General features: G+C 41.8%; 1 protein-coding gene across 2 annotated transcripts; it reads left to right on the top strand.

Annotated features, from left to right (window-relative positions):
* Positions 1 to 497: 497 nt before the first annotated feature.
* On the top strand, positions 498 to 25413 carry BUD13 (BUD13 homolog). 2 transcript variants are annotated; one of them, XM_055354968.2, is made up of 11 exons: positions 501 to 739; positions 3342 to 3435; positions 8100 to 8184; positions 10286 to 10999; positions 12606 to 12823; positions 14379 to 14484; positions 15149 to 15287; positions 15606 to 15790; positions 16326 to 16407; positions 17207 to 17322; positions 25008 to 25413. In XM_055354968.2, exons 1-11 carry the CDS (start codon positions 597 to 599, stop codon positions 25136 to 25138), a joined length of 2013 nt encoding a protein of 670 aa, XP_055210943.2. In that variant the 5' UTR covers positions 501 to 596; the 3' UTR covers positions 25139 to 25413. The 2 variants fall into 2 exon arrangements, with proteins under 2 accessions (XP_030872309.3, XP_055210943.2); XM_031016449.3 differs by lacking the exon at positions 17207 to 17322 and having other exon boundaries at positions 498 to 739.
* Positions 25414 to 27391: the final 1978 nt, after the last annotated feature.

The raw sequence follows: 27391 nt of genomic DNA, 5'->3' as shown, positions 1-27391 counted from the left end.
TCCCCCCACTTAAAGATACTTATAAAAATAACGAACATAGTTCCGATGACCATGTGCCCAACACCGCTCTGCGCACTTCACACATTAATATCATCTCAGCCCGTGACCATTCCGAGCTAGGGGTCGGGATTCTCCCTGTTTTGTGATAACTTGCCCGAGGTCGTACAGCTAGCCAGCTATGGAACCAGTATTCAAACTCGGCTACGCTGCAGCCCGTGGCCCTTCACTTTCTTGCTAGTGCTCTGGAGTTTAGGCGGCCGCTGGGAGCGGGGTCCTTTGGGTCAGGTTGTGGCCTAATAGAACAGCGCTTGCTGCGGTTGGATGGATGGATGGATGGATGGATGGATGGGTGGGTGGGTGAATGAAGAGAAGAAACCTGGTGGCGTCGTCCCAGGGCTGTGTAGCGCCCCGAAGGTGTGCACGTCCCTGGCTAGGCTGCGAGCGCGTCCCCGGTGGCCGCACCTGCCAGTCGCGCGGTTCTTAGCACTCTCCGCCACTTCCGGCCGTGGCCCCGCCCCGTCGGGTGGCTGGCGTCCGTTACGCGTTGAGGCATTTTGTCCCCAGCTTCGACCCGTCTCTCTGACCTCGCCGCTGCTATGGCGGCAGCTCCGCCGCTTTCCAAGGCCGAGTATCTGAAGCGTTACTTGTCCGGGGCAGATGCCGGCGTCGACCGGGGATCTGAGTCCGGTCGCAAGCGTCGCAAAAAGCGGCCGAAGCCTGGCGGGGCCGGCGGCAAGGGGTGAGTTGGTACCGGCCGGGGCGGGGCCTGCGACGACTCGCCACCCCTTCCGAACTCCGCCCTCGGCCGCCCGGCGGTTCCTTCCCTCTTGGCGGGTCTCCTGGCTTCTCCGCCGACCCCTGCTCATGCTCAGGGCCCCACTCACATCGCTTGAGGCCCTCCGCCTTGCCTCTGCCGCCCCGCTTACATCTCGAGCCTCTGAGCAGTAGCGTCAGTGCGTTAAAGCCGGGGTGTAACTTTGATTACTCTTTTCCCGCCTTGGTAGACTTCCGTCCTCTCCCATAGAGAATGAATATTGTGTCTCGAGAATAATGGAGCGGATTCAAAGCCTCTGTGCTTGGATCTTTAGGGCCCGGTACCTGCCTGTGGGGATTCCCAGATCCCAAGGACTTGGTTCTGAATCAGAGACCTTTGATCACCTCCTGTTACTCTTAGTAATAGTCCTAACGAGAGAAGCTAACATTTATATAGTTATACTTTTCTTGCCAGGCACCATTATAAGAAATTTAAACATATATAAGTTTATTTAAGCCTCACCACACTACCATGAAGTGGGTATTATTTTCATATGGGACAACTTTGTGGCCCAGTGTAGTGGGCCCTACCAAATCGTTTTCCACCCAGAACCACAGAATGTGACATTTAGAAATAGGGTCTTTGGAGATGTAATCAGTTAAGATGAGGTCATACTTGATTAAGGTGGGTGCCAAATCCAAGATGACTGTTTGCCTTTTAAAAAGAGGGAAGTATGGATACAGACACAGCAACAAAGGAAAAACGACCATGTCTAGATGAAGGCTGAGATTGGATTGGATTTATGTTGCCAAAAGCCAAGGTATGCCTGGGGCTACCAGAAGCTGGGAGAGGCAAGGAAAGATTCTCTGCTAGAGACTTTCCAGGGAGGATGGCCTTGCAGACACCTGGATTTCAGATTGCTAGCTTCCAGAACTGTGAGAGAGTTTCTGTTGTTTTATGCCATGCAATTTGTGGTACTTTGTTACAGTAACCCTAAGGCACTGAGATACCCAGTGAATTCACATTGTTCTAAAGAACTAGTCCAAGTTCTTTTCTGGTTTGGTGCTTGCCTTATTATTGTCTTCGTCTTTCTGCCTCGCTGACTTGTGTGGATCCTTTGGAGGCAGTGCCATGTGATGAAAGTAGCTTGAGTGTTGGAGCGGCACTGGTCAGAGTTCGAATCCTAGCTGTGCCACTTTATAGGCTGTGTACCCTTGGGCAAGGTGTTTCATCTCACTGAGCTGCAGTTTCCTTATCTTTAAAATGAGAATAATACTGAATAATAATGGTTTTATTAAGTGGTGGTTGTGATTAGAGGGATTGCATTAAGTGACCTTGGCTTTTTGAATAACTTCACATCATGGCAGTCATTGTTATTATTTGGGCTCAGCTATATAGTTTATCCATGTAACAAACATTTATTGAATATTTCGTATTCCAGTTACTGTAGGGTGTTGAGGATGCCTCTGTGAACAAAAAAAACATAGTCCCTGTTCTTGTGGAGCTTATAGATTAATGGGAATACAGGCTTTAAGCAACTAATTACACAACTAATCGATATATTTTCTTTACGATAAATGCAATGAAAGTATTCCAAGAGTTTTCTTAGTCTTGAGTGAGTGTGGGATGGTGAGGGAATTGGGTGAAGCAGTCAAGAAAAGTTTGCCAAAGGAAGTTAAATTTGTGTTAGGACCTGAAGAATGAGGAAGAGTTTCCTGGAATGAGAAAGAGTTTCCTAGCACTTTGGGAGGCCAAGGCGGGTGGATTGCTTGCATCTAGGAGTTTGAGACGAGTCTGGGCAACATGGTGAAACCCTGTTTCTACAAAAAATACAAAAAAGTAGTCAGGCACAGTGGCATATGCCTGTAGTCCCAGCTACTTGGGAGACTGAGTAGGGAGAATAACTTAACCCCGGGAAGCCGGGAAGTCAAGGCTGCAGGGAGCCATGATGGTGTCCCTGCACTCCAGCCTGGGCAACAGTGTGAGACCCTGTCTCAAAAAAGAAAAAGACTAGGGCCGGGCGCGGTGGCTCACGCCTATAATCCCAGCACTTTGGGAGGCCAAGGCGGGCGGATCACGAGGTCAGGAGATCGAGACCATCCTGGCTAACACGGTGAAACCCCGTCTCTACTAAAAATACAAAAAATTAGCCAGGCGTGGTAGTGGTCGCCTGTAGTCCCAGCTACTCAGGAGGCTGAGGCAGGAGAATGGTGTGAACCCGGGAGGCAGAGCTTGCAGTGAGCCGAGATTGTGCCACTGCACTCCAGCCTGGGCAACAGAGTGAGACTCCGTCTCAAAAAAAAAAAAAAGAAAAAGATTGAAAAGAATAGATCAGGCAGAGGGAAGGAACTGCATATGTGAAAACTGATGTGATAGGAACTTGGCTCCTTTCTAAGCACCAAAGGATGACCAGGGAGGTGTTCAACCAAGGAAGTAGCAGTAGGAGATGAAGTTGACCACCTTGTAGACAAAGACTGGACCATGCAGGATCCTGTAGGATTTTGAACTTTATTTTAAAACCAATATATAAGTGTTTTTATGCTGGTATCCTAGAATGACTCTTTTTGATCTTCTTATTCCCATTTAGAATGCGGATTGTGGATGATGATGTGAGCTGGACAGCTATCTCCACAACCAAACTAGAAAAGGAGGAAGAGGAAGATGATGGAGATTTGCCTGTGGTATGTATCTTTGGGGCTGTCAGGATTTTGAAATGAAGCAAGCTTCTCAATTTCTTTTTTTTGAGACGGAGTCTCGCTCTGTCACCCAAGCTGGAGTGCAATGGCATGATCTTGGCTCACTGCAACCTCCGCCTCCCGGGTTCAGGTGATTCTCCTGCCTCAGCCTCCTGAGTAGCTGGGATTACAGGCACCCGCCATCATGCCTGGCTAATTTTTTTTTTTTTAATTTTTGTAGAAATGGGGTTTCACCATGTTGGCCAGGCTGGTCTTGAACTCATGACCTCAGGTGATCCACCTGCCTTGGCCTCCCAAAGTGCTGGGATTACAGGCGTGAGCCATTGTGCCAGGCCAAGCTTCTCAAATTTATTTTTCCAGCTCAGGGTAGACTTGTAGGGGGGTTAGTTGAGAACAGAAAAGAGGTGACAGTTTCCAAAGAGCTGTTTAAAATAGTTTTCTTTGCTGATGCCTATACACCAACTTGTCTCTTTATGGAGGGTCCATCAGCCTAGAAATGAGATGGATCACGGAGAGAGGACTTCTCGACATCAGTGTTAGAGTAATGATGAGACTTAGCTGTGGTTCATTTTGTTGGAATCTTCCTTAAAAACAATGCTGAGGTTCAGTTATAGGGAACTTTTTATTTGCCCCTTTTTTCAGTGATTTAACTAAGCTTTCAAATTGTATATTCTTGCCTAAGTACTGGAGATATGTAGATTAATAGAACATAGCTGTATTTTAGAGTTTATACCCTAGAATGAAAAACTGAATTTCAGATAAATTTCAACAGTATGGTAAATGTTGGGGATGTTTCACATACGTACCAAGTACCATTAGAGTCCGGGGAGGTAGCATACTTTGTATTCTGTTGGGAGATATCCTGAAAGATGTAAATACCGAGTTTTGAAGGGTAAGTAAGAGCCAGGTGGACAAAATCATAGGCAAATGACCTCCCAGTGGTTCATGAAACCATTGCTGAGAATTTCTGAGAAACAAAGTGGAAAGGAGAGCTGTAGATAGGCTGAATTCCACTAAAGTTGGTAAAGATGGATTCCAGTGAGTATTTAATATTAATTCCCAGCAAAATTCTTTTTTTTTTTTTTTTTTATGAGACGGAGTCTCACTGTGTTGCCCAGGCTTGAGTGCAGTGGTGCGATCTCGGCTCACTGCAAGCTCTGCCTCCTGGGTTCACACCATTCTCAGGAGCCTCAGCCTCCTGAGTAGCTGGGACTACAGGGGCCCACCAACACGCCCGGCTAATTTTTTGGGTTTTTTTTGTATTTTTAGTAGAGACAGGGTTTCATCATGTTAGCCAGGTTGGTCTTGATCTCCTGACCTCGTGATCCACCCGCCTCGACCTCCTGAAGGGCTGGGATTACATGCGTGAGCCACTGCACCTGGCCAATTCCCAGCAAAATTCTAAAATAGATTATTTAAAAGAGGGCTTGCTAGTAATTAGAAGGGAAATAGTGATCTTAGGGAGCCAATTTAGTTTTGGTCAGAAGAAATAAATATTAACAATGTTTGTTGTTATTTTTAAATTTTATAAAAGCAATGCATATTTATTACAGAATATTTGGGAATTAAAAAAAGTTTAAAGTTTTTAAAAGAATAAACACTTGCATTGTTACCATCCAAAGATAACTGCTAATACTTTGATGCATATCTCTTCAGGTTTTTCTCTTTAGAGATTATACACGCTTGTACTTTATTTTTTTGAACATAATTGGGATCATACTGTACATAGGGTTTTGGAGTCTACTCTTCTGCTAAATAATATGTTGTGGATACTCTGGTAAGACCTTAAAATATTCTTTGAGTGTATGATTTTTAATGGTTATGTAGTAGTTCAATATATATATTTTATCTGTTCTATTACTGGATACATGGATTGCTTCCACTTATAAAATATCATACATCGTTGTACATAAATCATTTGTAGAAATCAGTTTATTTCTTTATTCCCATAAAATGAAATGAGTGGATCAAAGGGTATGGTTCGTTTTAGTTATATTCCCATGTCGCTTTCCAAAAGGTGCTACCAATTTACACTCCCACTAGAGGTGATGAGAATGCCAGTTTGCCTACGTCGTCAATATTAGAGCACTATTATTATTATTATTATTATTTTTGAGACAGGGTCTTGCTCTGTTGCCCAGGCTGAAATACAGTGGTGTGATCATGCCCCATTGTAGCCTCTACCTTCCAGGTGCAAGCAATCCTCCTACCTTAGTCCTGCAAGTAGCTGGTACCACAGGTGCGCACCTCCATGCCTGGCTAATTTTGTGTATTTTTTGTAGAGATGAGGTCTCTGTGTTGCCCAGTCTGGTCTTGACCTCCTGGGCTCAAGTGATCCTCATGCCTAGGCCTCCTAAAGTGTTGGGATTACAGGCGTTAGCCACATGCCCCACCAATATTGAAGGATTATTAACAAAACAAAACCAATAGCAAACCTATGCCGATTTAGCAAGTGAGTAATGGTATCCAGTTTCTTTTTTTTTTTTTTTTTTTTTGGTGGAGTCTCACTCTGTTGCCCAGGCTGGAGTGCAGTGGCGTGATCTCGGATCACTGCAAGCTCCGCCTCCCGGGTTCACGCCATTCTCCTGCCTCAGCCTCCCGAGTAGCTGGGACTACAGGCACCTGCCACCATGCCTGGCTAATTTTTTGTATTTTTAATAGAGATGAAGTTTCACTGTGTTAGCCAGGATGATCTTGATCTCCTAACTTCATGATCTGCCTGCCTCGGCCTCCCAAAGTGCTGGGATTACAGGCGTGAGCCACCGTGCCTGGCCCAGTTTCTTTGAACACTAGTGAAATGAATCATTTTTTATATGTTCATTAGGCTTATGTTGTGGGTGTATTTTATCATTTGCCTTTTCACTTAGTTCATAATTGTTTTTATTATTTTATTTTTTTTTTTTTGAGACATATTCTCACACTGTCACCAACGCTGGAGTGCAGTGGCTCAATCTTGGCTCACTGCAGCCTCTGCCTCCCAGGTTCAAGTGAACCTCCTGCCTCAGCCTCCCGAATAGCTGGGATTACAGGCGCCTGCCACCATGCCCAGCTAATTTTTGTGTTTTTGGTAGAGACGGGGTTTCACCGTGTTGCCCAGGCTGGTCATGAACTCCTGCGCTCAAGCAATCCACCCGCCTCAGCCTCCCAAAGTGCTAGGATTACAGGAATGAGCCACCGCACCTGGCCATTTTCTTTTATAATATTGTCTTGCTTTTATGATGGCCCAAAAACCTAAACAAAGGAGGCTTTAGTGCCACTGCTCTCTGCATTGGTTAAAACAGATCTTGATTACTGAATTCATTTTTGTAACTGCAAGATCACCACCACCACCACCACCAGTAATAATGGTAAAACGATTATGATGATTACGATAGCAGTGGCAGCACAGGAATAATTAATAGGTGTAATTTATTGAGCATTTATCATGTACCAAGCATGGCTAAGCTTACATGAATTATCTCATTCAATCCTTATAGCAATCCTTTCCACTTTTACAAATGAGGAAATTGAGGCTTAGAATAATTTACCAAAGGTTACACAAATGCTAAGTGGCAGAGCTGGGGTTTAGATCTTAATTCATCTTGCCCAAAACCTGTGCTTTTAACGCTCAGTGAGAGAGCTCAAAACTGGGTTATATGAAGAATGATGGTAGGATTTTGGGAGAAGTAGAGGGCTATTATGACCTGGATTTAAATTCCAGTTCTGCCACTTGTGACATTGAGAAAGTTACTGAACTTCTCTGAATCAGTTTGCTATTCAGTAGTGTGGAGCCTTTCTTTACAGGGTTATTGTGAGAATCGAGTTAGATTATATGAGTACACCACAAAACACAGTACCTTGCACATAGTTGCTACTCTGTAACTAGGATTTATTATGCCAGCAATCTTGAAAGTTTGTCATGTGGAAAGGGGATCACTTACATCACAGGTCAGAACTAGAATGAATTCAAAGAAGTTATAGGAAGGCAGATATGGTACTAGTAAAACTAAGAACTTTCTAACATTTTTGAAAAATGCAGTGGACTGTGTTGTAAGATAATGAGTTCCTTGTCAGGAAGGGATTGGGCGAGTGACCACTTATTAGGAATACTATAGAGAAGATTCTGATTTGTTCAGAAGTTTAGAAGATATGAAATGTGGTTTTAGCTCTTAAAGATTAATGATTCTGTGTACATCTCAGTGGCTCTTTTTGGTTATATTCAAGAAAACCTATCACTGTGACTACCTACAACAAGAAAGGTTTCATAGAAACCCAAAGTCCTTGATTAGTGCTAGGCATGATGGGGGGAGCCACCTATGTTTCCGCTGTTAATGTAGAAGTAAAAGTTTAAAAGGAATTTAGTTGTTAGTTTACAAGTGGCTGTTGTGTACCTAGCAGGTTAATAAAAAGGTTTGTAATGAAAAAAATTAACCTTTGCAGGGAAATTGATTAATTAGAGAAGGATCTACAATTAAACCAATACAGTGACAATCAGATGTTTATGGAGCAAACATAACTGAAGACCCCTACTTACTTCTTCATGACCATTTTGGATATATATACGCCCTTGTGTTAGGAATCGGAATGGTTGTAACTTCAGGTTCTTGAGACAGTGCTTCTTGGCTGGATCCTGTGGATTTCCTAAGCATAGGAAATCTTTACTCTCACAGGTGGCAGAGTTTGTGGATGAGCGGCCAGAAGAGGTAAAGCAGATGGAGGCCTTTCGTTCCAGTGCCAAATGGAAGCTTCTGGGAGGTGAGTTCCAACAATAGATAAATCTAAATTTCCATTAGTAGGGGAGATCTTTTTTCCTTTTCTATACTTTTCTTCAGAGGAATGCATAGTTTGTTTTAGCATGTCATTGATCCTGAAAAATAAAGCAGGAAAAAGGAAGTTGGACTTCTTCAGAGGTAGTAAGACATAGGAACTTATAGACCAGATATTCCTCTTTCTCTTATATTTTGGCATTAGGATTACTGAGGTCGGTGACTAATTTGGAGGCCTTTGAGCACCCATTCCTTTTTGACTCAGAATAGGAGAGCACTTGGTGTATAGGCAAGACTTTGGGAGGAGTTTACAAGAAACAGGAACAGAATTTGGGGACTTTAGCTACCACTATCCTCTTCCACAATGAAGCAACTCATTTCTGGGGGGTCAAGGACCAGTGTATTTTGTTCTGTTTGTGTTAGTAAATTTCTCTCTTCTTTCCTTAAGTATTGGTGTTTTATAGTGCATTACCCTCCACTTGCCCACTTTGGACTCTTCCTAAGCTAATAATCTTAATTTAACTCTCTTTAAAAAAATTTGAGTCCTTGAGAATTGGATAAAAAGCATTTGTTTGTCACATCTGTTTGAGCATAGACTAGTCTTATTTGCCATGATATTCCCCTATCTAGCACAAGGAGCTACCTTTAATAAATATTTGTAGAATTGTTTAATTGCTAGTAGGTATTTGATTTTTGTAGCCTAATAAGAATTCTTTTCCAAAGAGAATCTTTTGGTCTCCATGTCTGTTTGTCTAGGAAGACACACAGACACACACACACACACAGTACCTTTTCTTGTGTATCTGAATGTTTAGAAGGTCAGTCACACACACACACACACTCACACTCACACTCACACTCACTCACTCCTTTTCTTCTGCCTTGCTTTCACTGCCCCATCCCAATTTGTTATTGGAAGTACGCTTACCAATCTCTGACCCTTGCTTCCTTCAGATTTACTGTTAGGCCCCCCACAGACATCATACTTTTCTCTGTGGAGTGGATTCCAATCAGATAGGGCTGTTCCCCAAAGTAAAGGAGTTGACTTGGTTTAATTCATCCATTTAACAAGTATTCATCAGTTCCTACCCAGCTTTTATTTGTATTTGGGCTATGGAGCTCAATGACAAGAAATAGAGGTAGAGGAAGAACTGGATTTTGAAACTGTTCCAGTTGCTATAGATATTTCATTCTGTGGTGCCTTTGAATATGGAAGGTCTCAAACTATGTATTTTAACTTTAAAACTACATATTTTAAAGATTGCACATGGACTCTGGAGTCAAATAGAGCTGGATTTAAATATTCCTCTACCACTTATTAGCAATATGACTTTGGCAAGTTAATCTTTCTGAGTATCAACTTCCTCATGTATAAATGAAATGACAATATTTATGTCCTAGGCTTGTTGTGAGAATTGAATCAGGTAATCTCTATGAAACATTGGCACACAGTAGGTGATTGGTAATTACTTGCTCCTTTCTTTTTTATGATGATTTTTCCCCTCTCTAAGAAAGAGCACAGTGAAATGGATTAAATAGTTAACAGCATTTTATTTCGATATTCACCGTTTTAGTCAATTTACCTTTTGAAACAAGAGTGAGTACAAACTATAAAGTATCTAGGCAAAATATCGGTAGGAGCCACTAGCTGGGAACTCTGCACAAATGAGGTTTTAGAAAGAACATTGGACTGGGAGTTAGAAGACTTGGATTCTAGCCTGTGTCTTCATTTTAGGAGCTGTGACCTTAGGTAAGAAATCACTCAGCTCCTCAGCTGAAAACAGAGGCTGTGGCCTCTGTTTTCATGCTGTAATACAAGGGTACCTGCCCTGCTTACCTTAAAGGATATAATATGAAAAATGTGCTGAAAATGCTTTGCAAATTTATGACTTGGTAGGCGGAGGGGTTATTCTTAAGATATTCATGAGTGGTGGTTTGCTGCCTCTAAGCAAGAAAACTGTGCAGGCCTTTTGGGCTTTCTGAGCAGTTCTGAGGTATGTGCTGCTGGAGCATCTTTTGAAACTGGGTGTGGGGGTGGACAGAGGGACAGAGCATTTGTGGGAATCTGACTCTTTGTTATTTGTATTTAGGCCACAATGAAGACCTACCCTCAAACAGACATTTTCGTCACGATACCCCGGATTTGTCTCCTAGGAGGGTCCGTCATGGTACCCCAGATCCATCTCCTAGGAGGGACCGTCATGACACCCCGGACCCATCTCCTAGGAGGGCCCGTCATGACACCCCAGATCCTTCTCCCCTCAGAGGGGCTCGTCACGACTCAGACACATCTCCTCCCGGGAGGATCCGTCATGACTCCTCAGACACTTCACCCCCAAGGAGGGCCCATCATGATTCTCCAGATCCTTCTCCCCCAAGGAGGCCTCAGCATAATTCTTCAGGTGCATCTCCTAGGAGAGTCCGTCGTGATTCACCAGATCCCTCTCCTCCTAGGCGAGCCCATCATGGTTCCTCAGATATCTCTTCCCCCAGAAGGGTCCATAACAACTCCCCTGACACATCTAGGAGGACTCTTGGCTCTTCAGACACACAGCAACTCAGAAGGGCCCGTCATGACTCCCCTGATTTGGCTCCTAATGTCACTCATTCCCTACCCAGAACCAAAAGTGGTAAAGCCCCAGAAAGAGCCTCTAGCAAGACTTCTCCACATTGGAAGGAGTCAGGAGCCTCCCATTTGTCATTCCCAAAGAACAGCAAATATGAGTATGACCCTGACATCTCTCCTCCACGAAAAAAGCAAGCAAAATCCCATTTTGGAGACAAGAAGCAGCTTGATTCCAAAGGTGAGCATATGACTGTCCATGAGAGGGATGTATGTATCCCTGGGAGCTTTCTTTTGGCCGTTTACTTGATTTATTAGGTATAAGAATGGAATTTCTTTGGGAAAGTTTTGAAAAGTGAGAGGCTGGGTTTGGGAGAGTTTAACAATTATGGTGGCAGGGAGGAAGGTTTTCATATGTCTTTTTATGTACTCGCTCCACCCCATATAAAAGTACAATTTATTTGTTGCAGAAGCTTTGGAATGTACAGAAGTATATAAAGATAAAATGTGACACAAAATTCTGTCATTCAGAGGCAATTATTGTTAGTGTTGTAGCCAGGGTCATCTTAGTCTTTTTTGGTTTGCATTTTTTATATAGTTGAGCTCTGGCTGTGTAGAACATTTGTATTGCATGTGCAATCTTGCCTGCTCTCCTTTCTTAACGTAGTCTTCCTCAGGCCATAAAAACATCTTTATGTTAGTATAATTTTTAATAGTGTTTCATTACATAAATTTAACCATTTTCCTAATAATGAATGTTTTTGGTTATTTCTAAGTTTTTTCTTCTGTCATTCTATAATGAACATCCTTGTACATAAACTGTTGTCCCCATTTTGGATTATTTCCTTATCTACTTCTAGATAGATTTCCTGGAAATTCAACTACTTCTATATAAGTTTCCTAGAAAGCTGAGAAGTTGATGTACTGGGTCAGAAGATGTGGGCGTTTTAAAGACTGTTGATACATATTGCAGAATGCCCTTTGGGAGGTGACTTGTGATGCTTGTACAGTCGCTAGAACTTAGGCCTGTGCAGTGAAATTTTTTACTCCCTCTTTTGTTCCTAGGAACTATTTTAATTTTAAAATTAAAGTACTTTGTTATCCTTTAGTCCAAGGATATCAGAATATATTCCAGGTATTTCTGACTTTTGCCACACTATGGAGAGCTGACTACAAGTTATTTTGTCTTTCCATGGGTGGGGTTACTGACATAGAGGAGTGTGTGGAGATTTTACACACCAGTTACAGTCAGTGGTCACTTGGGAATAGAATGCCATATTCTACCTGTTGGTCTTAAAAGTTGTTTCTGACTTTGCTCTTCTCCTGTGCCATCCATACTTATGTTTAAGGTTAATGATAATTCTTCATAGGAAAACTAAATAAATATTGTACATTAGCTTGGTAAGTTATTTTTTTAGATTCTTCCAAGGGGATTAAAGAACTCTTTGGCCAGGCATGGTGGCTCAAGCTTATAATCCCAGCACTTTGGAGGCTGAGGCAGGCAGATCACCTCAGGTCAGGAGTTCAAGACCAGCCTGGCCAACATGGCAAAACCCCATCTCTACTAAAAACACAAAAATTAGCTGGGCGTGGTGGCGCACACCTGTAATTCCAGCTACTTGGGAGGCTGAGGCACAATAATTGCTTGAACCCAGGAGGCGGAGGTTGCAGTGAGCTGAGATCATGCCACTGCACTCCAGCCTGAGACTGTCTCAAAAAAAAAAAAAAATAATAATAATATAAGGAATTCTTTAATTTCTAGGTTCTTCTCCCAGCCATAGGAGATTTCATGTAAGTTCTTCACCTAGGGGACGTCAGAGTCACACAGATTCTTTGCTCCTATCCAGGTGACTGCCAGAAAGCAACTGATTCAGACCTTTCTTCTCCACGGCATAAACAAAGTCCAGGGCACCAGGATTCTGATTCAGATCTGTCACCTCCACGGAATAGACCTAGACACCGGAGCTCTGATTCTGACCTCTCTCCACCAAGGAGGAGACAGAGGACCAAATCTTCTGATTCTGACCTGTCCCCGCCTCGAAGGAGTCAGCCTCCTGGAAAGAAGGTCAGGATTTTCAGGAGCCATGGCCTTCTTTTCGTGTGACTCCTCTCTCTCAGCTTTATATATGTCCTAGAGAATCAAGCCAAGAAGAAGGATGTAGCTCTTAGAAGTGTAGTAAATCTTAGTTAAAAGGACCTTTGGAAGTCTTTCCTTCTGAAGGCAAACTGGCTATAACCCATCCCAGATGGACTTACAGATACCAGATTTCCCAAGTAGCTTCTGCGTTTATAGCCTCTTAATTCTACAATCTCATTTTAACAGGTCTAGAAAAACTTCCTATTTTTTTAGGAATAAACTGAGGACTGTAATTTGCAGAGTGAAGTTTGGAGCACAAGCATTGTGTCAAACGGATCACATACAGAAATTCTCCTTCTGCCACTTACTGTCTGTGAGATTTGGGCAAGATGCTTAATATCTCTAAACCTCAGTTTCTTTATCTGTAAATTGTGGATAATAGTAGTACCTATTGTGTAAGGTTGTTATGATAATTAAGCCAGTGTAAGTAAAACTGTTAGCACAGTGTTTGGGACAAAGTAAGCATCTAGTGTTAGTGATTTACTAGTATAAATTGGACTATAGGTCTCTGTATCCAGAGCTTAAGGAGAGGCACTTAAAATATGAAACCACTTTTAGAAATCATGTTGTCTGAGAAGTCAATGTTTTGTTTTAAATTCATGATAAAGCTTGATGAATTAGCCAAAAAACCCCAAAATCCATATGAACCTTGAGTAATTATATTGTAAAGAACATTGGTAGTAGTAAAGGAATCTTATTTGTAAGTGGTTAAGAAACAGGATGATAGAGCCTGTGATGTGCATTTTTCTCCCCAGTGCAGACTTATCAGGTAAATCTTGTCCGTAGAAGACTCTGAGAAGACTGGTCCTGGCAGGGTAGACCAGCCTGTTCTTTACCCAGGAAGTGAGATTCTTCTTTTTTAGGGAAAAAAGAGGTCTCTGTTTCAGCTGGACCCCTTGGCATTTTATATATCCATTTAGTTCATGGACAACTTAATATTATTCCAATTTCGTTGCTTAAGGATATCAAGATATACTGTGTGCTTCATTCGTGGGCTGATTTGCTATCTTGATACTAAGTGGAAATTAGCAAAAAGTTTTCATTTGTTAGATCTTCTGTTATTACCATGAAATATATCCACAATTTAAGGATCTTAGGTTTGCTTGAGTTTGTACTGTAAATGGAATATTTTATCAGTATGGGTCTCTAATGGAAGGCTTAGTGCTTTATACTGGTTTCTGATCAGATGACCTGAGATAATCCTCATGTGTGCAGTTTATATACTGAAAAGTCAGAAATACAAATGCGTAGCCCTCCATTTAATATATTGTTAGTGTTTCTGCTTACTCTTAAACTTGATGGTTTTGATGATGGTTTTCTTTTAGAGTTTTTGAATCCTGTGGTAATTATTGAGAATATAAAGCTAGAATTTTAGGTTTAATTATTGCTGGTCATTAGACACAAATGCAACTAACTGTGTACCGATGGAGCCTACTGTCACATCATCTCATTAATGTTGGATGCTCCCTTTTCCGTTGCATAGGCTGCACACATGTATTCTGGGGCTAAAACTGGGTTGGTGTTAACTGACATACAGCGAGAACAGCAGGAGCTCAAGGAACAGGATCAAGAAACCATGGCATTTGAAGGTAAAAATATGAAAGTGCAGAGACCAATTTAGGCTCATACTGGTTTTTTTTTTTAAATTTAGCTTATTGTACCTGATATTTTGAACTTTTAATTGCTATCAAATTTCAGCTCTGGTTTTATGCATTGTTGTAATTTCTCAGTGAATCCCAGTGCTTCTTTCCTTCTTGAAAAATGCCATTTCGCCCAGGCGCGGTGGCTCATGCTTGTAATCCCAGCACTTTGGTAGGCCGAGGTGGGTGGATCAGCTGAGGTCTGTAGTTCAAGACCAGCCTGGCTAACATGATGAAACCCTGTCTCTACTAAAAATACAAAAAAAAACTAGCCAGGCATGGTGTTGCATGCCTGTAATCCCAGCTACTCAGGAGGCTGAGACAGGAGAATCGCTTGAACCTGGGAGGTGGAGGTTGCAGTGAGCCAAGATCGTGCCACTGCACTCCAACCTGGGCAACAGAGCGAGACTCCATCTCAAAAAAAAAAAAAAAAAAAAGGAAAATGCCATTTCTTGGGCCCAGTGCCAATATGCACCAAGATGTTGGTAGGAACTACTTTGGTCTGGCTGCAGAAGTTCTTATCTAGCATTAGAATCCCAAGCGGTTGATTTGATCTCTTAGAATGTTATTTCTGATTTTGATCCTGATATTTGAGTATAATTTTCCTTTGCAGCTGAATTTCAATATGCTGAAACCGTATTTCGAGATAAGTCTGGTCGTAAGAGGAATTTGAAACTCGAACGTTTAGAGCAAAGGAGGAAAGCAGAAAAGGACTCAGAGAGAGATGAGCTGTATGCCCAGTGGGGAAAAGGGTAAGGGAACCACTGAAAGGGTAAACAAGATGGCAGTGACTGGAACAAGTCATTTCTCTGCTCTTCTGATCACTTACTTTCTTATTATGCCTTCAGAGCTGTTATCAGTAATGGGAAATTTGGTGCGCTGAATCTTCTTCCTAGGATATTGGTATATTCCACACTTCTAGTGGGTATTCTGGGAATTTTACCCTGCTCAGTATTTGCCCTAGGGTACTAGAAAGAGGAGATTCTCCAAACTTATCAGTATGGTCCATCTCGTGTAGAAGTGAAAATGTCATACAGGATAGCAAACACTCTTGGTTCTTTTTTGCCCAGGCTTGCCCAGAGCCGGCAACAGCAACAAAATGTGGAGGATGCAATGAAGGAGATGCAAAAGCCTCTGGCCCGCTATATTGATGACGAAGATCTGGATAGGATGCTAAGAGAACAGGAAAGAGAGGGGGACCCTATGGCCAACTTCATCAAGAAGAATAAGGCCAAGGAGAACAAGAATAAAAAAGGTGGGACTTCTGGGAATCATCAGTTGGAGGTGACTTGTGAAGAGAGAATCATTAGGATGCTGATACATAGCTATATGCAAGGAAGGATTTCCCAAATAATTTAAATTCATTGTATTTGTGAGTTTAGATTTAACTCAATTGGTCTTTCTATATAAAAATTTTTCCAGGCCAGGCGCAGTGGCTCATGTTTGTAATCCTAGCACTTTGGGAGGCCGAGGTGGGTGGATCACCTTAGAGTTCGAGACCAGCCTGGCCAACATGGTGAAACCCCATCTCTACTAAAAATACAAAAAAAAAAAAATAGCCGGGCATGGTGGTGCACGCCTGTAATCCCGGCTAGTTGGGAGGCTAAGGCACAAGAATTGCTTGAACCCAGGAGGCAGAGGTTGCAGTGAGCTGAGATCGTGCCACTGTACTCCAGCCTGGGCAACAGAGTGAGACTCTACTAAAAAAAAAGGAAAATTCCACATTGCCATCCAGCTCTGAATTAAACTATGTCATTAACTGAATACTTTTTTCTTACTCCTCTCATTAGTGAGACCTCGCTACAGTGGTCCAGCACCTCCTCCCAACAGATTTAATATCTGGCCTGGATATCGCTGGGACGGAGTGGACAGGTAAGCCTGGGTATTTCTTACATTTTCTACCTGACTGTAACCTTCCCTAACCACTCGTAAGTTGCTCCACACTTTATTTCATTCTCTGCTTTAATCACAAGGTGAAAAATATGCACTTTGCTTGCTTCTATTTCTGAGGTCCACAAATCCTATTTCTCATGCTTGGAACACTCCTCCTTCTGTTTCCTTTTCATAATACTTTTTAAAGCTCTGGACAAACACCTCAGGTGGTTCAGATAAGACACCCTTTGTTTTGGACATTGGTTACTTTTAATGATATTTTGTAAGGTTTAGAGGGGTTGAGTGATGAGTTGTAGTCTGGAGCCTTCTATGTGATATATCTTTAAAAGGTAGCCTCTGAATCTTTATTCACTTTATGGTTTTAGGAGGCAGTCACTTTTAATGTCTTCCAGTCCTCTACCACCTCATCTGTCTACCTACCAACATCTGTACCCACGTACTCTAACTTCCTGTTATGATGGATGAATATTTGCTTCCATCCAAAGTCAGTTTGTGTACTCATATATTAGATCCCATCTCCTCTTGCCTACTAAAGGACATTGTTTTAGTATCTAGCACAATAATTCTTAAACTTTTTAATCTCAGGACCCTTTTACAGTCTTTTTTTTTTGAGATGGAGCCTCGCCCTGTCGCCCAGGCTGGAGTGCAGTGGCGCAGTCTTGGCTCACTGCAACCTCTGCCTCCTGGGTTCAAGCGATTCTCCTGCCCTAGCCTCCCGAGTAGCTGGGATTACCGGCGCCCACTGCCACACCCAGCTAATTTTTTGTATCTTTAATAGAGACGGAGTTTCACCGTGTTGCCAGGCTGGTCTCGAACTCCTGACCTCAGGTGATCCACCCACCTCAGCCTCCCAAAGTGCTGGTATTACAGGCTTACAGGATTACAGGATTACAGGTGAGCCACCATGCCCAACCACTCTTATTTTTTTTTGAGGCAGAGTCTTGCTCTGTTGCTCAGGCTGGAGTGCAGTGGTGCGATCTCCACTTCCCGGGTTCAAGCAATTCTCATGCTTCAGTGGCCTGAGTAGCTGGGATTACAGGCATGTGTCACCATATCCAGCTAATTTTTGTATTTTTAGTAGAGACGAGGTTTTGCCACATTGGCCAGGCTGGTCTTGAATTCCTGGGTTCATATGATTGTCTGCCTCGATTTCCCAAAGTGCTGGGATTACAGGCTTGAGCCACCGTGCCTGGCCTACACTCTTAAAAATTACTGATGACCTCAAAAAGCTTTTGTTGATGTGGATTATATATATTGATATTTACCACATTATAAATTAAAACTCAGACATTTAAAAAGTGTTTATTCATTCAAAAAAAAATAAACTAATTATGTTAACATAATTACTGTATATTTAAATGAAAAATAATTACATTTTCCAAGTGAAAAAACAGAAGGATGGCATTGATTTACATTTTTGCAAATCTCATTAATGTCTGACTTAATAATAGGTAACTTGACTCTGTATTTGTCTGTTGTGATTTGTTCAGTTGGAGTATAGAAAGAAAATTTAGCCTCACACATAGGTAGTTAGAAAGAGAAGGCATATTATATTTCTTAATGTTACACAAAAACTCAACAAGTGCTGGTTTCTTAAAGGTGAGCTATGTGGAACCTGAAACCAGATCAAAGAACTTTCATTACTGTTATATTAATTTTTTTAATACTTTGAGTGGATCTTTTACCCATGCATGATTTTATAACATCATGCATTGGTCATTTGTAAAATATTGGTTTGCTGAGTTTTTCAGACCTTCCAAATGTTGACATATTTCCACTATACAATATCAGAAAATCACTTTTGTTAACATCACTTCCGGTCTTATCACAAAACTCTTTAAATAATGGAAAGTTAAAGAGTTCACAGTTTTTCAGAATTCTAATTTACACTTGAAAGTTTAAATGTTATCACTGGCATTTCCATTGCTTGAGCTATTTCCATTTAATAGCTTAATTTCTCTGCTGAGATTTCCCATCTGTTCATTATGAGATATTTTCCTCTTCTTGAAAATATTTATGATATGTGATTGGTGCTTTGAAGTCCTTCCTCTCTGTTAATTGCAACATTGGATTCACCACAGGATTGGTTTCTGTATTGGCAGCTTTTTCTTCAGTGTGTATTACATTTTCCTGTTTATTTACCTGTCTGGTCACTTTTTTAAATTGTTACTAGACATCATGAATGATACACTGTAGAGACTTTGAGTTCTGTTACACTGTATTGTCAGTTGTTTTCCTTCAGGTAAAGCTCACTTTGTACAATAGCTTTTTATAGATTCCATCAGATTTTGTACCTAGTGGGTCTTCCATCTTTGCATACAGTTTAATTTCTTACTTTACAATCTAGATGCTTTTTGTTTCTTTTCCTTGCCCTGTTGCATTAGCTAGCACTTCAGTGCAGATGTTGAATAGAAGTAGTGAGAGCAGACATCTTTGCTTTGTTCCTAATCTCAGGAAGAAAACATGTAGTTTTTACAACACATTTATTAAATGTGTTGTAAGCTGTATAGGTTTTTTGTAGATATCCTTTATGGAGTTAAAGTTCCCTTCTATTCCTGTTTTGCTGAGAGTTTTGTTTTCAGGAATGTATGTTGGATTTTGTTCAAAATATTTTCTAATTATCCTTTTGGTTTATTCTTTGCTCCATGGGTTATTTAGGAGTGCATTAATTCCAAATATTTGGACTTTTCTAGATATCTTACTGCTATTTACTTATAATTTCATTCCATTTTGGTCAGATAATATACTTTAATATTTTGATCTTTTGAAATTTATTGGCCAGGCATGGTGGCTCATGCCTGTAATCCCAACATTTTGGGAGCCCAAGGCAGACGGATTGCTTGAGCCTAGGAGTTTGAGACCAGCCTGGGCAACATGGCAAAACTCTGTCTCTACAAAAAAACACAAAAATTAGTCGGGCATGGTGGCACACGCCTATAGTCCCAGCTACTGTGGAGGCTGAGGTGGGAGGATCACTGAGCCCAGGGAGGTCGAGGCTGCAATGTGCTGTGATTGCACCACTGCACTCCAGCCTGGATGACAGAGTGAGACCCTGTATCAAAAAACAATAATAAAAATGAAATTTGTTAAGATGTGTTTTATGGCCCAGTGCATAGTCTATCTTCTGAATGTTTCATTTGCACTTGAAGAGAACGTATATTCTGTAGCTATATAAGGTAGTGTTTTATAAAAGTCAGTGAGGTCAAGGTGTTTAGATCTTAGATCGCCTGTATTCTGGGTTTTTTGTGTTTGTATTTTTCTATCAGTTACTATCAATTGTGGATTTTTTGTTTTAGCTGGTTTATTTTGTTTTTCAACTCTAAAATTTCCATTTAATAGCTTACATTTCTCTGCTGAGATTTCCCATCTGTTCATTATGAGACATTTTCCTCTTCTTGAAAATATTTATGATATGTAATTAGTGCTTTGAAGTCCTGTCTGCTAATTGCAACATTGGATTCACCACAGGATTGGTTTCTATTGACAGCTTTTTCTTCAGTGTGTATTACATTTTCCTGTTTATTTACCTGTCTGGTCACTTTTTAAAATTGTTACTACGCATCATGAATGATACACTGTAGAGACTTTGAGTTCTGTTATACTGTACTCCTCTTAAGTGTGTTAGTTTTTATTCTAGCAGGTAGTTAACATAGCTGAACTCCAAACTGTCTCCTTTGCAGTGGACCGCAGCTACAATCTTTGCTCAGTTCTTTTAGTTTCTAGCTGCCATTTTTTTAATTGGCCTGATGGTATTTTCTCTGCGCATGTGTCATGTAACAGTTAGCCAAGGATTTGACTAGGGTTTGTATGTAGATTTTGAGGTTTATCTCTTTTGTAGTTCCTTCTCTTCCAAGATTTCCCCCCTAATTTCCTAGCTGTTCTGCCCACTTTGCACTAATTCCTCAAGCCAGTAAGCCTGTGGCTTTCTGCCTTCATGAGCCATGCTGTTTGGGAAGTTGCCCTCCAGCAAATCTCTCTTCACATACAGACTTCATCCAGTTCATACTTACTTTTGGTCACTCTTCCACACCTTCAAATACCTATTTTTTTTGTTTTGTCTAGGTTTTATAGTTGCTAATTGAGGATAGGTTAGTCTGTTCGGGTTACTCTGCAATGTCTAGAATCTGTCTCCCCACCTTATATGGGCCTAAGGCGTTGTCTTCTGTCCCTCGGGGTGCCGTCAAAATCCAGCAGCCAGGTGTGGTGGCATGTGTCTGTAGTACCAGCTATTTGGGAGGCTGAGGCAGGAAGATCGCTTGAACCCAGGAGTTTAAGTCCAGGCTAGGCAACATAGTGAGACCCCAACTCCACAATAAAAAAATTTAAGGCTCTTCTTTCTGATATTGGCAGATATCTATAAGTTGACTGTAGTTCCTCATCTTGGCAGATATCTTTAGGGTAGCTGTGGTTACAGGCTAGCTTACTAGTTCCGTTTGCAGTTCACTGTATGTAGGCTTTTTGGTAGAAGGAGGATTTTTCAGAACACTCATTTGCCATACATACAGCCAGAAGTAGATCTTTTTATAGCACAACCCTACAGATGTTCCCTGCTACCGAGTTTTTGTTTTTTGTTTTTTAATTTTTGGACCCAAAACTTAGAATTCTCCCTGACCTAGTTTTTTTTACTAGTGTTTAATTTGTCTTCATCTTTCTCAGTTGCTTTTTTCCACTTCTTGTTCTGATTTTATCCTAGATTTCTTCCCTTATTTCCCTTTGTCACCCTTGCTTTCTTTTTGTTATTCATCTTTCATCATCTTTTCTAGTTTTGTCTCTTTTCGGCCTGCTGCAAGGGAATATTTCCGGAACAGATATATAGTTTGTTACAGTTGGAAAAACCCATAAGATAGTTACCCAGCCTCTCTTAATTGAAAGAGAAACGGGGCCGGGTGCGGTGGCTCATGCCTATAATCTCAGCACTTTGGGAGGCTGAGGCGGGTGGATCACGAGGTCAGGACATCGAGACCATCCTGGCTAACATGGTGAAACCCCGTCTCTACTAAAAAAAATACAAAAAATTAGCTGCGTGTGGTGGCGGGCGCCTGTAGTCCCAGCTACTCGAAAGGCTGAGGCAGGAGAGTGGCGTGAACCCGGGAAGCGGAGCTTGCAGTGAGCCGAGATCGTGCCACTGCACTCCAGCCTGGGCAACAGAGCGAGACTCCCGTCTCAAAAAAAAAAAAAAAAAAAAAGAGAAACTGAGGCCCAATAAATAAGCAGTTTGCCTAGAGTCATGCAATTTCCCTGAGAAAGCTGGAATTAGAACTCTGTGTTCCTGATTCTCTGGTCCAAAGCTCTTTCCACTGTGAGTTCTCCTGCAATTTGTTTTCTGATTCTGCTTAGGATTTGGTGTTTGTTATTCATATGTCCTTTGTATTATCATATTAGTGTAACTCTCTTAAGACCTTATTTCCAAGGTAAAAAACAGTGGTTTCCTTGGTGCTTTGGAATACCATCCATGCTTCTAAGGTTGGAGAGGATGCCATTTATAATAAGCTTCCCTTCTTTTTTTTTTTTTTTTTTGAGACGGAATTTCGCTCTTGTTGCTCAGGCTGGAGTGCAAAATGGCACAATCTTGGCTCACTGGAACCTCCGCCTCCTAGGTTCAAGCAATTCTCCTGCCTCAGCCTCCCGAGTAGCTGGGATTACAGGTGTGAGCACCACGCCCAGCTAATTTTTGTATTTTTAGTAGAGACAGGGTTTCACCATGTTGGCCAGGCTGGTCTCGAACTTCTCATCTCAGGTGATTCACCTGCCTCGGCCTCCCAAAGTGCTGGGATTACAGGCGTGAGCCACCATGTCCAGCCAAGCTTCCCTTCTTAAAGCCCTCTGTTACTCACTCCACTCATGCCTTAAGGGAAAGTCTTAGCGTACATGTTATAAGTGTAAGCAGCTAGGTAGTAGGTACTAGGGATTCCATGATTAATGAGAGATAGCCCCTGAGCCCAGGAGCTCACTTTCAATCTAGAATAGAAGACAGACAGTTTCAACGCTGTTTGGTTAGTGTTACTATAGAAGATTTTCAAGATGTTTTGGGAGCACAAAGGAAGAGTAAGTTGAGCCTTAGGAGGATGTGATCAGGAAGTGCTTCCTAACGGATGAAATGTGGGAGCTGAGTTTTAAGGGATGTGGGTAACCAGCCAAGATAAGAAGGAAAGGAAGGATATTAAAGGAAGAGGGTCCTATATGTGCAGAGTCATAAGGCTATGAGACACCATGGTGTTACCAGGTGGTGGGGGTCCCTAAGTAATTTGCTGTTGTTGGATAGCATAAAGCGTGAGATGGATGAGAGAGGTTGGCAGACCGTGATCACAGAAGGCCCTGGAAGCCTATCTGAGGAGCTTGGTCTTCACCCTAGAGGTAAAGGGGAGACGTGGAAGGATTAAAAACAGCTCTGCATTTTAGATAGACAAATCCATTATGGCAGTAATATGAAGGATTTGAAAGGTACAAGATTGGAAGTAGAACAGATACAAGGCTTTTGCAGTAGCTCAGGCTGAAAGTAATGAGTGTCTGAACTACGACTTCCAGGCAGTGGTAGTAAGGATGGTTAATAAGAGAATAGGAAGTGGGGATGTGGTCAGGGGTGAGCTGGTGGGACCTGTTTGCTGATTTGGGGAAGAGGAAGGAGGAGTCATTGGATTTGGCAACAAGGAATGTCAGTGATGACCTGAAAGGGCTAGTTCCTTTGCGTAGTGAAACAATGGCCAGGTTCTAATGTATTAAGGAGTGAATGAAAAGTGAGGAAACAAATAGTGAATACAGGCATTTTAAGAAGTTTAGATAAGAAGACCAAGAGAATGCATGGTAATTAAAGGGATTTGAGGTCCACTCACTACCTCCTTGAAATTCACTCCTGTATTGTTTTCCATGACACCCTACTCCTGGTTCTTTTCTCTGATCATTCTTGGCCACCTTTGCAAACTCCTCTTCCTCTGTGCACCTCTTAAGTCTTTCCCAGGGCTCCATCCGTAATTTTTAGCTGTTCTCACTCTATGTACTCCCTCTGGCTGATTCTTACCTAGTCATGTTTTCAACTATGACCTATATGTACATGATTTCCAAATCAGTATTTGCATCTTGGTCTGGTGTATTTAGCTGTTTGTTGGATTTCTCTATTGATTTAGACTTGAGAGATTTCAAATGCATTGTATTCAAAGCTGAACTCATCAGCTTCTACTGTAAGCCTGCTCCTACTCTTGTGCTCTCTAACTTGCCTCCTCCTTCTTTGTCCTTGTGTACCTAATCAGTTAGTGCTACTACTTAGTCTTACTAATTTTGCCTCCTGTGTCTTCTCTCTTCCGTCCCTCTTTATCATTGCCTTCATCATCTGTTGCCTGGACCATTGCAGTGATTTTCCTGCCCCAGATCCCCTCCAGAGTGATCTCTTTGAAATGCAGTTTAAGTTCTTGCTTTAAACCCATCGTTTCTGGATGAAATCTAAGCTTTTTACCATGGCCTACGCAGCTCATTATGCATTGGCCTCTGCCTACCTTTCCAACTTTGACTCATGGCTGTTCCCTTTGTCATACTTCAGGTTCCAGCCATACCAGTTTGCCTTTGGTTTGCTGCACATACCAGGCCACTTCTTATTTCCGTGCCTTTGTTCTTGTTGCTCATTCTGTTCTGAAATGACCTCCAGACCCTTCTGGCCCTTCCATCCCCAGTGCTGTAGTTAACACAGAGCCTTTACTGATCATTCTTGCCCAACCCTCATGTCACCTTTTTATCATACCTCCCCCAAGCTGATTAAGATACCCATTCTGTTTCCATGACACCCCATGCGTATTTCTACCAGAGTTTATGCTGTTCTTTTAATTTATTTGTTTAAATGTCTCTCTCTTCCACTAGTCTGGGAGTTCATCAGGACAGGTGCTGTGTCATACTCATTTTCATGTAGTGTCTACCATGGTACCTAGTATATAATGAAAATTCAATAAATGTTTGTGTAATGAATGGATAAAATATAAGATGTGGACATGAGCTGAGAGAGAACCAGGCTTTTAGAGAGTGGCAAACGTTTGAAATAGCTGTCAGAGTGGGGGAAGGGTGTGAACAAGGACTAAGAAAAGGATGAATGATATATTTTGTCCCTTTGATTCTATTGCATATGCCTTAAATATTTTCTTTTCTTTTTTGTTTCTTTCTTTCTTTTCTTTTCTTTTTTTTTTTTTTTGAGACAGAGTCTCACTCTGTCACCCAGGCTGGAGTGCAGTGGCACGATCTCCGCTCACTGCAACCTCTGCTGCCCAGGTTCAAGCGATTCTCCTGCGTCAGCCTCCCGAATAGCTGGATTACAGGCACCTGCCACTGCACCTGGCTAATTTTTGTATTGTTAGTAGAGACAGGGTTTCACCATATTGGGCAGGCTGGTCTTGAATGCCTGACCTCGTGATCCACCCGCCTTGGCCTCCCAAAGTGCTGGGATTACAGGCGTGAGCCACCGTGCCCGGCTATGCCTAAAATATTTTCATATGACTCCTTACTTTCCCCCCTTTTCATTATATTGTAAACTCTTCCCTTTCTTTTGAAACAAATGCCCCTTTCAGGGTTCTAGCTGAATAGTATGTCTCTTTTGATTGCAGATCCAATGGATTTGAACAGAAGCGCTTTGCCAGGCTTGCCAGCAAGAAGGCAGTGGAGGAACTTGCCTACAAATGGAGTGTTGAGGATATGTAACTTTCCTGAGGCTATGGGGGTGGCTGGGCTGTGGTAGTGGGCATAGGCAGCGAGATATCCAGTGGTAACAGTTGTCTGTGCTAATAATTGGAGCCCACACAGACCAGCAGCTTGTTGAATGCCAGTTTTGACCACAGAAGAATATTCGAGACCTGATGTTTGGACTGAGGTACCTGTACTTCTTGGGTGTGACAGCACCGGCTGTTGCTGGCTTTCAGAGGAAGCATTGATTTCTCATTGACCAGGGTTTGTTCTTGGTAGGGTTTTTCTTTTTCTTTTTTAAATAAACATGTATTTATTTTTTTAAAATTATCTTCTTAACTGGGTATTCTGTTTTGGGAAGAATACAGGCTAATATTGAACCCGTGGGGATTTGGGGGGTGGTGGTTGAATTTTTCACTAATCTAGAAAGCAGTGTGAGTAAAAACTTTCTTAGTGATAGATCCTTCCTCTGAGAAAACAGGAATTAGTACTAAACTAGACTCAGTAATAGACACACAGATATTTGGAGACATGGTGTATGATAAAGGTAGTGTCACAAGTTAGTAGGGAAGAGATGGATAATAGTGCTCAGAAAATTGGCTTATTATATGGACAAAAATAAAGTTGAACCCTCATACCATATAAAAGAAAAATCCCAAAGTGATTAAAGACCTAAATGAAAGATAACGTGATATACAGCTAGTAGGAACAAATGGCAAATGTTTTTGTGCCTCGGGGTAAAGATAAATTTCTTAAATAAGATCCCAAAGCACAATGCATAAGATTTGATAGCTTTGATTACGTTGTAATTAAAGGTTTCTATTTAGCAAAGCATCCGATAGTCAAAGCTAAAGATGGATATGGATTAGGAGAAAATATTTGCAGTGTCTAAAACTGACAAGGATTGCATATACAAGGGATAGAATATAGAAAGAGCTTCTGCAAATCATGAAGAAAAAGACAAATGAAATAAAAATATGCAAAAATATGAATAGGTAAAATCTAAAGAGAAAACCAGAGTGGCTCATAAGTATATTACCTCACTAGTAATTAGAGATATGCTAATTAAAACACTGAGTTTCTACCTTACATCTTAGTTTGGCAAAAATAAGCAAGAGACTGATCTGATGGGGAATCAGAACTCATGGAATATTTTCTCTTCTTTTCTTTCCTTTTCTCTTTTCCTTTCTTTTTTTTTTAAAGACAGAGTCTTACTCTGTCGTCCAGGCTGGAGTGCAGTGGTGCCTCTGCCTCCCAGGTTCAAGCAATCCTCCCACCTCAGCCTCCTGAGTAGCCGGGACTGTAGGCATGCGCTACCCAATTTTTGTTTTTTTAGTAGAGATGGGGTTTCACCATGTTGGCCAGGCTGATCTCGTACTCCTGACCTCAGGTGATCCGCCCACCTTGTCCTCCCAAAGTGCTGGGATTACAGGCATGAACCACTGTGCCCGGCTACGTGGAATATTTCAGCTGGTGTATTCATTTTGGAGAACAAATGAATGAAACTTACTGAAATCAAGTAATACCTAGGGAGTGATATTGCAGTTTTTAATAGTGTGGCTCTGGAGCTATACTGCCTGAATTTGAATCCCAGCTATGTCGTTTGCTAGCTGTGTAACCTTTGGTAAGCCAGTTAACTTCTCTATGCCTTAGTTTTTTCGTCTGTGAAATAGATATAATAGTACCTACCTCATAGGTTTATTGTAAGCTTAGAACAATGCCTGGCACACAGTAGTGTCACAGAATTATTAGCTGTTATTATTATTATCATTGTCATCATTATCATCAAGTAGGGCAGCCAGCTTCCACGATGGCCCCTAATGATCTCTGCCCTCTGGTATATAAACTCTTGTATAGTCCCCTCTCACAATAAATAAGGTTGACCTGTGTAACCAATAGGATGTACTAGAAATGTGTGACTTACGAAGGTAGGTCATAAAAGGTATTAAAACATCTGCCTTGTGCTATCTTGGATCCTTGCTCTGGAGGATGCCAGCTTCCATATCATGAGGACACTCAAGCAGCCCTCTGGAGAGGCCCAGGTAGAGAAGCTCTGAGGCCTCTCACCAACAGCCAGCACCAAATTGCCTTCTGTAGGAGTGAATCACCTTGGAAGTGCATCCGCCAGCTCTACTCAAGCCCTCCCTCAGGCTTGCAGCCCTGATCGACCTCGTGAGAGATCCTGACCCAGAACACCCAGCTCCAGATTCTTGAACCAAAGAAACTCTGAGATAATAAATGTTTAGTATTTATTTATTTATTTGAGGTGGAGTCTTACTCTGTTTCCCAGGCTGGAGTGCAGTGGTGT

Source organism: Gorilla gorilla, chromosome 9, assembly GCF_029281585.2.
Source record: "Gorilla gorilla gorilla isolate KB3781 chromosome 9, NHGRI_mGorGor1-v2.1_pri, whole genome shotgun sequence".
NCBI classification, from domain to species: domain Eukaryota; kingdom Metazoa; phylum Chordata; class Mammalia; order Primates; family Hominidae; genus Gorilla; species Gorilla gorilla.
This window is presented reverse-complemented; position numbering and strand designations above follow the sequence as displayed.